Genomic DNA, 12,844 nt, shown 5'->3' on the forward strand with positions numbered 1-12,844 from the left:
GAACACTGCATAATGTATATACACACTGCTTACATATTGCTTGGTAGTATTTCTGAATGAATGTTTCATCTCTGTTTTACGCTAACAGAAGATAATAGAAGATGACTGCAGAGCTTCTCATCGCTTGTTGGAAACCCAGTCCAGCCAAGACTCACCTTCTTCGACACCAGGCAGAGCTGTTCGGCAGGCAGGTAGTCGAAGTCAAAGACGAACCTCCAGTTGAAGTTGCCGTCTCCGTCCAGAGACCTGTAGTGGACATCAGTCTTCTGCTTGTTCTGCTCCATACCTGGCATCCAGCTGGCAGAGAGAATAACAGGTTTGATCATTCTACGATTCAGAGATCGTCCTGGGCACAGCACCCCAAAGGCTCCGTAATAAGATGAAGCCAAACCAAGCTTTGCCCTTAAAAGTAATTAGTAACGTCTTAAAATCAATTCTAAAATCACCAACACACCAATGTAAGACAGCTAAAATAAGAGATTTATATTCTCTCTCCTCTTAGTTGCTGCATTCTGAACTAGTTACAGATGAGAAAGTCAATATGGGAAAAAAAAAAAAGGTATAAACACTGAATCGGTCATTAACTTGGCTTACAATGAAACCAAAATAATGTTAGGCCAGATCGAAGCTTTTGGGAAACCAGGTAGTCCCACTGAATTTAAAATCGCATTTTGAAGGCCAAGAAAGGAGCCTCAAGTCAAAGTTTGTTCATCCAACAGTGAACAAAGCCATATACATATTCGTAGCTATAGAAAATGTATAGAAATCCACCCTGTAACATGATGTGAATATGCTGTGTGTTCATCATACCCTTTGACATAGATGTCACTCATGTGTTCTCCAGTGATGCTGGTCTCATCCAGAGTCACGTCTGTGGTGTTCCAGATGACGGCGCGCAGCAGATACCTGAAAAGTCAGACAGGATTTAGTTGATTCGGTGGCATTTGAAGTGACGGGTTCATGTGAAGCACCGAAGAGAAACACGGCACATACTGCTTGGCCTTGCGTGGTGTGATGTCAAAGGGAGCTCCAGGCACGCCAATGCTTTTGGGGAAAACATCCACCCACATCTGGAGACTTCCCTAAATCGAGACAATGTAGAGGTTACACAGCAGACAGTAGCTCAGTCCAGGTGGATGTGGACATGCGATGTACAGGTGTTATGTGTGTGTGTGTGTGTGTGAGTCATGACCTCTAACCTGTGAGAGTGTGGGCTGGAAGCTGCTGTAAAGGGTCCTGGTCTCCACATGTTCTGGGACCAGTCCGTGTGTTCTGAGCACGTGCAGACTGATTCGTTCTCGGGCCGGACCCAAGTGCTGATGGACCTCCTTGTTGCCCTCTGGGTGTGACAAGATGGTACATGTACACCTTAATTAGTCCTCAGTTATACCATAGCACATTATTCTGAACTGTGTGCTGTTAGAAACAACCGTCAGAATGAAGAATCATTGTTTTATTCAAATCAGTCATGATCAGTATTCTATTATTACATTTAAAAGGTGTAATAAGTACGATTTTTACCGCCCCATAGCACAAAATGACCATAATATATCTGTGAAGGTTTGATAGGGTTGTTGATCAATACCAATAACTCAATGATCACTTCGCTAGGCGCTAAAATTTCTGGTTTTGTAAATCCTTAATTGTCAATAGAGTTCATAGATTATCTCATGTCCCTCTAATTGTAAATGAGAGTTTTGAGAAGAGTTTTATAATAATCCCATTGACTTTACCAAACTGAGCCAGTGTGTAGTCTTTGCCGTTGAAGGTGAGTGAGGTGCCGTTGTCCTCGGTTCTGGGTTTGGACAGGCCCTTCAGACGGGCCAGGTTCTCCAGGATCTGAGACGGCTTCAACTGGTCCCGCCACTGGTTGATACCAGAACTAAGAGCAATGAAGACACATTTCTGGAGTTCAGATTTCTTTCACCTTTTTGGAAGAGATTTGTTTTCTTGAGGCAGATTAGGTGTGAGATTAACAAACTCTTCTACATAATTAGTCTGGCAGATGAAGAGGAGACCAGATTGTCTCTTTCATTTTGTCAGCTATCCAGTTAAATCTGACATAGGGGAGTGAATCAATAAAATCTTAAAACAGGCAAAGGGAGCAAGGGCAGAATGCAGGAGGACTAACAGTCCAAATGCAGTCTGCTATAATGCAAAATTGTGAGAAATTGAGAGCAATGATGCACTTTGACCAATGACAATATTTCTGAAAAAGAATGCTGAATAAGGCCCATATGCTGAAACATAACTTTTAATGTCTAAAGTGCCATTAGTAATGGAATAACCTAAAAATATGGATCCTGACAGTTTTTTTCCAGGATTATTTCTGCATATTTCTTCACCACTCCAACACATTTTTTCCTCAGTCTTTAAACGTCCCGCCCCCAGTTTGTTTCCTCACACGCAGTAGCTCTGCGGCAGGCCGCAGTAGGAGTTGTATCGGGACAAGAAGCGGTTCTCCAGGTCGATCACCGTCTCGCCGACTTTCTCGTCACGGCTCAGAAGATCGTAGTCGTATACAGAGATCTTCAGGTCTTTGTCCTGGGGCAGGAAACACGTCATCTCAAACATCCTAAACAAGACAAAAAGAAAAGTGTTCAAAGTGTGTGATGGTAACTATGTGTTCCCTGTTATCTTAACATAGTGTTGTCCTTGGGTCAAAAATTACCCGTTTCTGAGTTTAACAGCAGTGAAAACCTCCTAAATTATTTTTTTTCTGCATGAAATTCGATGACTTCTCCTGGAGTCATCTTATAATTAGAAAAAGTGAAACATTTACCTTTTTTATATTTTTATGTAAGCTGTACACTATCAGGGTACAGGTAGATTGTCTTCGGGCCAGACTATAGCCTAAATAAAATTGTATAAAAAATGTATAAATTATTTGTAGTAACTATGAAGCACTCTTTTTCTTGCGAGAAAAATGGTTTTCTCGTTGTAACTGCGCTGAAAATATCTCATTGTAACGTCTACGTTTGACCAGTTATCTGAAGGAATAATAAAAATACACCACCAAACAACAAAATGGGACAGAAATGTTAAGTGTTTTAGGGGTGGATTTTTCCTTTAAAAGATGGTATGGTCTGCATTTCATTCATTCATTCATTCATTCATTCATTCATTCACTCATCCATTCAGAGTACATACCTTCCAAACACAGGGTTGGTGGTGTTGGGTATGTAATGGTCTCTGTCTTCAATCGTATTCTTTCCCAGTGATATCTTTATGTACGGATCACACTGTGAGGGGGAGAGAGAGAACAAAAGTTCAAACCAAACCTGTTGGTTGGTCTCTGTGTGGATAATGCTGGCTTTATTGCTGGTATACAGCCATGTGTGCGCTCCTCACCCTGCCGTTGTTGTCTTTGGGCTGCAGGTCTAAAGCCCGGACCACGTAAAGCCTGACCAGACACGCCTGAGGCCCGCTTTCCGGCAGCTCTCTGAACTGACGGGGAGGAGGGGTGACGCCCGGGTCGTCCGGCAGAGGGTACACCTTGAATGAACCCTGCACACACACACACGTTTTTTTTTTTAACTTGAGTGTTTTGTGCAGAGCGGATTGGACTTTAAGAACTGGGCCTGGGTCCAAGCCGAGAAGATTCAGCTCATTTCAAGGCTTTATCACCTATTCGGTTAATTCCTCCTGTCTGAATAAAGTATATTATATGCAAACAAATATGAAGTATCAAATAACACCTGTTGTTTCTATGTCAACAAATGGAATGTTAGATTTATGAAAATATTAAACATCTATATGTTTGATAGTATCTAATCAAATGATAGTGCTTTGAGGGGAGGGGTGAAACTTTACCTTGAGCTCTCCGACCACAGTGGGGTCATCGTCCCCGTTTTCGTTCTTGCCTCGCTGCAGTTTGAAGGTGCTGCAGAAGTCAATCAGCCCTTGGAATTCTGGGATATCCTCCAGTTCAGTGTCATACACCTGCGAACGCACGGTTATGTTCAAGTTATGCACAGCTGCAGAGAGAGAGGCTTCTCGCACAGTTTGCAACATCTAATCCTGATAAAATATGGAAACATTTTGGACAAAGTGTGTATGGTGATCAGAATTTAATTTCAAACAAAGCAAACTCACCTTCAGGGTGTCATATCCTTTCTTGAGGTAAGGACCACATTTCTCCTGGTCTCCGATGGAAGCGTAGAATTTACTCCACCAATCAACTGTCTCTTTTTCCTATGATGATTGAATCGCATCATTTTGATCTTCATACACACAGTTCTTTCAATTGTTGCATTTGATATATGATAATTTAATTTTTATGTCACAATTTTTATTAATTCTCACCTTCTCTGCCTGCTTTGGAGAGGGATGATGCGTTGCGATACAAAACATAAGATGTCACAAGTAATTATCACAAACATGGAGCAATAGCATAAATACAAATGCACATATAAGTTAATATTAGCAGAAAGACAGTGAAACAGAAAATCTGGTGAACTATAGGTTGATAAAGAGATCCCAGCTGCATTTTCATGATTGACAACAAATCTGTGAAATTGCAAAGTAAATTTAAAACAATCACGGTGGCAGTGACAATTTCCAGGTGAATTAATAAATTGTTAAGTGTATTAATAACAATCACAGTGGCTGTGACAATTTACAGGTGAATTAATTGCATTGTGGAACTATTATGAAGCCGTTGTGGAGCGGTCATAGCGCTGTGAATCAAGCAATCTTTTGTTTATTGGGAGTGGATATTTTCATTAGTGTTCATTAGTGAGCCCTCGGGTGTCATTGGTGCCCAGCCTTGTGAATTAGAAAGCTATAATAAGTAATCATACATACAAAGTGGGAGGTAGGGGATGCCATTTTGTTGACAGCAGTTGACATAGTGTACATAAACTGCAAGCCAGAGTAACAAAGTGTGTCAAATTTGACCAGAGAGTCAAATTCTGCCGTTCTTAGTGCAAGACAGTTAACTTCATTTAATTTTTTAGAGAAAGTCCTATACAGATATAGTTACTAGTTATGATCTACATGAGGAATTAGTGATTTAGGAGAAGAGAAAGACTTTACCTGAGCTTCCAGCAGCGGTCTGGTCTCACCCATGTCAATAGAGACATGCTGGATAGGGGAAGCCATCATCAGAGACACTGTCAACGGTGGGAAGACAACATGAGAACAAGACCTTTGTGTGTGTGTGTGTGTGTGTTCATGTGAGCTTGTTTTTGTCCTTACTTTTGGAAGCCATGGCTCCCTCTGCGGTGATGACGTACGGGTCACATCTGAACTCCTCCAGAGAAGTGATGGTGCACTGACCCACCACCGGCTTCCTGCCGAACGGCCGGTGGTCGATCACCTTCAGCACGATGGGAGGCGTGTACATCTCATCCTTGGGAAGGAGCTGGAGATTGAGAGGATGGCAGAAAAAATTAGATGTAAATGTTTGAATTGACTCAGAAAGAGAACATGAAAATGATTCTTTTAAGTAACAATCTGCAACATTTGCACATAAATGTCCGTTTTGCCTACAGAAACTCAAACTGCATCAACAGAAAATCCAAGGAAAAAGACGTTACAGTCCCGCCCACACTGTTTGATTGACAGGTGATCTCTGGGAAGTGCAGTGCAGAAACACCACAGTGATGAGTGGCAAAATCTTGCAGATTACCACTTTAATGCTCTTAAGATTGATGACTGTCATCAGAAGTCCTCTCTCTTTCCGGCTCTGTCTTGCTCAAGCACACACACACACACACACACACACACACACACACAATCGCGCCCAGCCCCTCCCATATATTACCACTTTGATAAAGAGGACAGAGCCGGGGAAGTTGGGGCTCTTCTTCATGTTCTTGATGACGGCCGACTCCACCCTCTGCCCCCCGCACTCCACCACCAGGCTGGGAGAAGACACTGAGGCCAGCTGGTACGACTTCATGTTCCGCAGACCCCATGCTAGGATCTGGACACACACACACACACACACATACACATATGAGGTGTGAGAAACATATGGATATCAATTCAGAGGCACAGTGTGTGTGGGTGTGACTGTGTGTTACCTCCACAGCAGTGAGCTGCACCACGGGCCGAATGCCCTGAGGAACCATGTAGAGGTTCTCTGCTCTCTTTGGGGGAACCAGGGGAAGATCTGACTCACCTGACTAGAAAGAGGGGAAGACAGACAGAAGGATAGGAGGGTATGGTTTACATCCCTATTTTTGTTCCCCCCCCCCCGCCCCAAGTCAATTTACATTTAATTACACAAGAGCAGACACCAAATGAGCAGCTGAAAAAATGCCTCTCCTGCTCTCTCTGCTCTCTTTTTGTCAATTACTACCATCATTCTCTCTTTCTCAAGCAATACCTATCATTGTTATCCTCTGCTCTTCATAACACTGACCCTGTAAAATAATATATTATCTGGGGCTGTAGTACTTGAGTCTCGGGCTTAGTGGTTTGGTCTCAAGACCACTTTGTTGACGTTTTAGACATCAATAAAGTCGACATTAGACGTTTAGAGTATCGTGCCCAATCTTGTCTCAACATTTTCCTGCCTATGCAAAAAAGGGTTATTTTATTTAAATTTTATTCATGTTAGTTTTTTTTTCCCCCCAACAATTTCAGGGATTTCAACCTGTTTTCAACCATGTAATGGTCCTCAAACTTCTATGCATTAATTAGGCAATTTCTATACATTGATTAGTTGTTGAATGGTATAGCACAGAGTGGATTTACAGATAGATCTACATCTTTGTTCATCCTTAAGAAACTCCTCAATCATTATTTTTGCATTTGGAAAGACCTGCACACTGTTTATTGCCTATTTTGCTCTTGGTCTTGAATAGGACTCGATACGCTCTGGTCTCGGTCCTAACTTGGACTCGACTAAGGTGGTCTTGACTACAGCGCTGACATTAGCCTTACAACAGTGCCTCATCTGCCCTCTGGTCTCTCTCCTTCCCTTGCCATCTTACAAATATTATAATAAAAAGTATCCTCCCATCCTTTGCTACTGGGGCAAACCTTGTCTTTAAGGATGAGCTCAGCAGCCACCAGTGCATCTCCTGCCCTCTGGCCTCTCTGGATGATGGGGTGCCACAGCAGCTTAGGCGTCTCATCCATGCCCGGGTTCAGCTTCACCAGCGGGGTGCAAACGCTCCGGCCCAGCAGCTCGTCCTTCCCCTGGGCACAGAATTACATTTTGGATTTACATCTTAAAGCTTTAGCTGATACTCTCATCTGGAGAAAATTAAAATGAGTGATAGTGCAAATATTCCTGTGTCCCCAGAATATTCATGTGAACTAGAGAAGTGATAGGTAAAGAAATAAGAGCCAAGCAAAATTGTTTTTTTTAAACAAGACAGGGTCAAGTTTAGGTGCAACTAGGAGGAGGAAATTAGTATAATAAACTTGAGGTTTGAGACCAATTGAGTTTCCAATGGACATTTTCCGCCTGTATTAGGGATATTCTCTGATAAATTTATTCCAGTAGTAAACTTTTAAATTACCCCAATTACAGATATTTGTTTTGAGATAAATCATAGAAACACTGCAGTCATTTTGCTTTTTTCATATATAGCAATTATCTGCATTTACTGAGAAAATCCAACAAGTGAGGCCACAGTGAAATATTTCAAAGCAGACTTCATTAAGCATAATTTGGTCATACAAATGCTTTGAGTACCTGTTCCTCTATATACTGTATATATATATATATATATATATATATATATATATATATATATATATATATATATATATATATATATATATGTATGTATATTTGCCACAACCTACCACTTGGTCGCTGTCGTAGAACTCCAGGACAACATCAGGCGGGTGGTCCGCGAGGTTCTGGGGGTCTCCGTAAATCTCCACATCATTGAAAATCAGAGTCTGGTCCCAGGTTGGATTCAGCGTCGCTCGCAGCCTCTCTGTCGTCTTACTGACATGCAGGAAGGAGACGTGTGCATATGGATCTGTGGCAGAAAAACAGATGGTTTTAAGTTTGTTGTTTTCCCATCCAGAGCAAACAACAATTTCTTGCAATGTCACTTATCTCCAATATTATCATCTCATCTGAATGGTGAAATTCAGAAACCATCGGCAGTCTTGATCAATACTTGGTATATTTAAACGCATTTGAAGAAGCATTTGACCACAAAATAACATCTTACCAGAAAAGCTGTCTTTGTCCATAGACATCATGTTCCTCGCCTGATACACATAGACACGGAGATGGTAGATATACGACCCTAGAGAGAAAAAACAGACTTTAGAAACATGTCTAACTGATAAATATACCAATATATGACCCTAGAGAGAAAAAAACAGACCTTAGAAATATGTCTAACAGATAAATATACGCTTGTGCCGAACTTTTTGCAAATAGCGCAATATTTTCTGCAATATCTAATAACATGGCTTCTAGGCTATAATTCTAGACTATTATTTATAGCCTAGAAATTTGATGTAATGTAGAAGAAATAAAATAAAATATTGTATATCGTGATATTTTGGCAGGACAGCATCGCGATATTACATTTTGGATATCGCCTAAGCCTAACATATACCATTATGACAGTTGCATACCGTCTCCAGTTACCTACATTGAAACGTGTTATCTTTTTTTGTCCATGCATGTATTTCTGCGTGCGTGTAGTGCATATTCACTCGTGTGTGTGTGTGTGTGTGTCAGTGTGTGCCACCCTGTGTGTTTGCATGCCTTACTGTCAAAAGAGCAGGACACAGTGGGTGTGTTGGCACCAAACAGCTTGGTGGCGTCGGCCTTGGAGCCTTTCTCCTTCTCGTCTGTATCGACGCCCTGCAGAGAGAACCAGCAGCACATCAGGGAGCTTTAACCACCGGGTCATGCGTCACACACTGCCAAATGAAACAGGCCTCGATACTGCGGATGCGCTTGAATACCTGAGTAAATATTTGAAAATATTTGACGTATGATGGCTCAACGGGGCTCAGATCCGGCTCATTCCTTCATCTAATCCCTCTCTCTCTCTCCCGCTGTATTTTCTACCTACCTAGTAAAGTAGATCTTTGTAATGGCTGCTCTAAAGTCTAGATTAAAAACAAGAGGTGATCGAGACTTTGTCATCAAGGCTCTTACAGTTTGGAACATGCTGAGAATATTAAGATGGCTAGATCTGGATCATTTTAAAATCATTTCTTAAAACTCACTTTTATAGACTTGCTTTTATGGAATGATCTTTTATTAATTGCTCTTCACCTCCTTTTTAGGTGTTGCTTTTATGTTCTTACTTTGCTTTTATGTCTCTTGCTTTGCTTATGTTATCTTATAGGATAGAATAGGGCTGGATTTACTCTACACTGGCATCCTAATTTTAGATTTTTTTCTTTTTTCATCCAAGGCACAGAGTTGATGTTTTCATTGTCGTCTATACAAATCAACATCAGATTTTCTACATTTACACAGCAATAGAAAATATGAGATTTGTGTCTCACAGATAACACTAATCACATTTGAGCCAGCAGTGTAAATCAGGCCAAAGCTATTTCTATGTTCTCTCCTCACCAGCGCCCCCTCCAGCTGGAAGATGGCGGCTGCTCCCAGGCGATCCTCTGGCGCCATCTTCCTCCTCCAGCGCCTCCGACGGAACGAGTCCGATGTACGCTCCTTCCTGTGGAACTTCCAGCCAATCAGAGAGGAGAACTCCCAGCCCTGCGGGTCACCTTGGTCCCGCCTCTGTGAGACAAAGATAAACATGCACCCAGAATGCACTGCCAGTTAATGACTCTTTACTCAGAGCAACTGAATGAATGAATGAATGAATGAATGAATGAATGTGCTGTTGAGCATCTCTCACTTATCTAAATCACAAAACGCAGTATTCTCCTATCAAATAAATTCCGCCCACAGCAAACCACTGATAAACATTTAATAATGCTTTTTGATCTGTCTCTAATCTAACATCTCTGTTACATCTTCATCGGAAATGTATCTTGCATCTCCAGCCTCAATAAACTTGAGATTGAACTTTACATTTTTTTTAACGACATGTAAATATGAATGTTGCCACATTATTCAACAGTACGGCCATATTGCCCCATGTGCCGACCTCCATAGCGACTCCAGCAGGGGGCGCAGCTCTCTTGCGAGGCCGGACCAGCCTCCTCCTGCGGTGGACGTGGTAAACCTTCTCCGCAGGAACCCAGGACCGAGGCTTGTCATCTGGAGGGATGGTCACCCCGTACTCCCAGCCTGGAGGACACGCATGCACACACACACACACAAATGCACATAAGCATAAATACAGTCACAGGGAAGACAGACACACTGATTGTAAGACATGCATTTGCATACTCAGAGACACACACACACACACACACACACACACACAGTCACTCACATAAATCATCAATTGTACACAATAATTACTGACTGAACAGCTTATTAAGTTACACAAGAACACATGACATGGCAACCACAGCCCTTGGAAATAGACACACATGCAGTGTACATACTGTAAATGTAAATGTAGTATTTGCACATAAGATAAGATAGCAGTAATATTGAGAATATTTAGGAGGAAGAAAAATTCATTTGCAATTGTTTCATTATGTTTTGGATGTAAGAACATTTGGGAATTTATTTTCAGTTTCAGTTTTGAGAATCTACCTTGTGAATTTACTAAATTTTAAGGAGGAGTGTCAGTCAGGAACCCAGGAAAACCAGGGAAAATCAGGAGTTGCAAATGTTTGATAAAATTTCATAAACTTCAATCCCATACTCCCCCATTTCTAAATTAACCAGATAAACTGGGAACCAAACTGCTTGAAAGACTTCTATGGCTCTAGCCTGTAGCGGTTTAGATGAACGGCCGGACCTTGATCATCCACGGCTCGGTTGTCGTCCACGGTCCACTCGTCCTCCCAGCTCCACCCTGGAGGACAGTCAAACTCTCCGGGGCTCTGGCTCTTCTCCCCGTTCTGAACAACAACACCTCAGTTAGCTGCACACATTCACTCATGTTCTTTACCTGATTATTCATATCCATACATCAGGCGGGGGGCAGAGAAACACACCAGACAGGTCTATGAAACCAAACCCCATAATGTTATCTCTGAAATATCCTTTATTTCTCCATTACATAAACATTAATTATCCATTAAAAATAACATAACTTCAAATAAGTAAGGGTTAGTATCATGGGTTTTTAAGGAATTTATTCATGGAAGGTTGATTCATGAACACTAGTAATTATGGGATTTTTCATACCTTTTGTGCATGGGTTTAAAGGGTTATTAATGAGTTATTAATGGAAAGTTCCTGTCTCCCTGTCTTTTTCATTATATTAGCAAGTAAGCAGTCAAAAATTAAGGGGGTGTTTAAGGGGGTTCAATGGGGTCTCTTCCATTAATAACTCCCTTAACTAATTTTATGGGGTTTTGCATGAATTAAGGGGTGAATTCATGTAAATTCATGTAAATGTAAGGTTATTTTAAACCCAGGCGAACACAGGGAGAACATGCAAACTCCACACAGAAAGGGCCGGAAATCAAAACCGTGTCCCTGTTACTGTAAGGCAAGAGTGCTAATCACTGACCCACCATGCCAGTTCCTTACATTAATGTTTAGGAATTGTGGGAGAATAAGTAAATGAGTAACTGAGATGAGCGAATGTGAAAGTATGCATGTGGGTGTGTTATATTTCTGTATGTGCGTGTGAAAAGGACAAAGAAAAAGAGAGACTGTGTTTGTGTGTGTGTGTGTGTGTGTGTCTGATGTGTTTACACTGTCCTCTATTTGCATGCGAGTGTGTTGCTCTCACCACATCGGTGAAGGGCTCGGAGGCCGCCTTCCACTCTCCACCAGGGAAGCGAGTCTCGTTTTGGAACACCTCGTCCATGAATTCAGTGTGTCCCGCGTCTGCCTCTGTCAACAGACTGAAACACAGGGGCAGACATAGTATCTGTGTGTGAAATATGGAAACACATATTTTCCAAAGAGGTTAAGTAGAGGTTCTGTGTGACAGTGGTGTAGTGAGTAGGGAGGCTGCCCTTCAACTAAAGGTCTATTATAGGTTGGGAAAATAGAATTTCCTTATGGGGATCAATTTATTATTACATTATTGAACGTGGCAGACGTTAGGGCAGTGTGAGAGAGAAGGGAAGGGTTGCATGTTTTTACAATAACTATGTTTACATGCAGGGAGTAACCTGTCTATTAGCCATGCTACTGATTAACCTGTTTATATTCAACTTTAATATCCTTGTTAGCCAATCAATAGAACACTCCTGTCACTTGATGCTTCTCCCTCTTCGACTGATCAATAGTAGCTTTACTTCTCATGAATGTGAAAGAAATGATGACCCCACTAGTACAATATTTTCCATATGACTCATGGACGTTGTTGAGGAAGAAATGGAAAAATACCTATAAACAGAACTGTGAGAAACACAAAGATGTTACTTTTAGAGTTTAGTCTTATAATAAAGCAGATTCAGTATTCTTGAATTTTAGGCACTTAAAGTGTAGATATGGGTCAAAGGTTACATATTAAGTCAGCATATAGGAATGTTGCTTCATATAGGTACTTTTCCATTTCTTCCTCAACAATGTCAGGGAACGGCTTCTGTAGTTGCTGCTTGAGAAGCGTTCTGCTGATGCCAGTACAGAATACCCAACGATTATGCATGAAAGTTGGACTGACGGAAGGCAGTGGCAGTGCTTCAGTTTACAGATGTAGACTGGAAAGAAAACATTTGCATGTCACAGGCCTTATTTGTCAAGTTGTGCAGCATTATGGAGCCTATAATGAAGCCTGGCCATCCCACTGTGTACTGAACAGCACTTGCTATGGGAGTCCTATATAACTAAGGGAGCTGCAGGGATTGT

The 12,844-nt window shown here is 41.5% G+C and overlaps 1 protein-coding gene across 5 annotated transcripts in view; it reads right to left on the minus strand.

Moving 5' to 3' along the window:
• The window catches only part of LOC139932847 (myoferlin-like), a 36,710-nt gene that overhangs the window by 3,061 nt on the left and 20,805 nt on the right, over positions 1 to 12,844 (minus strand). For 2 of the 5 annotated variants that reach the window (XM_078290830.1, XM_078290829.1), the window contains 23 exons: positions 11,778 to 11,892; positions 10,833 to 10,935; positions 10,065 to 10,207; positions 9,521 to 9,691; positions 8,701 to 8,794; positions 8,148 to 8,225; positions 7,768 to 7,949; positions 6,994 to 7,152; positions 6,030 to 6,131; positions 5,768 to 5,929; positions 5,200 to 5,365; positions 5,038 to 5,114; positions 4,306 to 4,317; positions 4,096 to 4,194; positions 3,814 to 3,942; positions 3,352 to 3,507; positions 3,151 to 3,242; positions 2,405 to 2,575; positions 1,734 to 1,882; positions 1,200 to 1,339; positions 994 to 1,082; positions 811 to 906; positions 156 to 297 (listed from right to left, as the gene is read on the minus strand). In XM_078290830.1, coding sequence (XP_078146956.1) covers positions 156 to 297; positions 811 to 906; positions 994 to 1,082; positions 1,200 to 1,339; positions 1,734 to 1,882; positions 2,405 to 2,575; positions 3,151 to 3,242; positions 3,352 to 3,507; positions 3,814 to 3,942; positions 4,096 to 4,194; positions 4,306 to 4,317; positions 5,038 to 5,114; positions 5,200 to 5,365; positions 5,768 to 5,929; positions 6,030 to 6,131; positions 6,994 to 7,152; positions 7,768 to 7,949; positions 8,148 to 8,225; positions 8,701 to 8,794; positions 9,521 to 9,691; positions 10,065 to 10,207; positions 10,833 to 10,935; positions 11,778 to 11,892 — 2,827 coding nt within the window. Of the gene's footprint in view, positions 1 to 155; positions 298 to 810; positions 907 to 993; positions 1,083 to 1,199; positions 1,340 to 1,733; positions 1,883 to 2,404; positions 2,576 to 3,150; positions 3,243 to 3,351; positions 3,508 to 3,813; positions 3,943 to 4,095; positions 4,195 to 4,305; positions 4,318 to 4,806; positions 4,864 to 5,037; positions 5,115 to 5,199; positions 5,366 to 5,767; positions 5,930 to 6,029; positions 6,132 to 6,993; positions 7,153 to 7,767; positions 7,950 to 8,147; positions 8,226 to 8,700; positions 8,795 to 9,520; positions 9,692 to 10,064; positions 10,208 to 10,832; positions 10,936 to 11,777; positions 11,893 to 12,844 lie in introns of all 5 variants that reach the window. The other 3 variants (XM_071926768.2, XM_078290832.1, XM_078290831.1) reach the window with 2 other exon arrangements.

This window comes from Centroberyx gerrardi, chromosome 20 (genome assembly GCF_048128805.1).
Source record: "Centroberyx gerrardi isolate f3 chromosome 20, fCenGer3.hap1.cur.20231027, whole genome shotgun sequence".
In the NCBI taxonomy this organism is placed as follows: Eukaryota; Metazoa; Chordata; class Actinopteri; order Beryciformes; family Berycidae; genus Centroberyx; species Centroberyx gerrardi.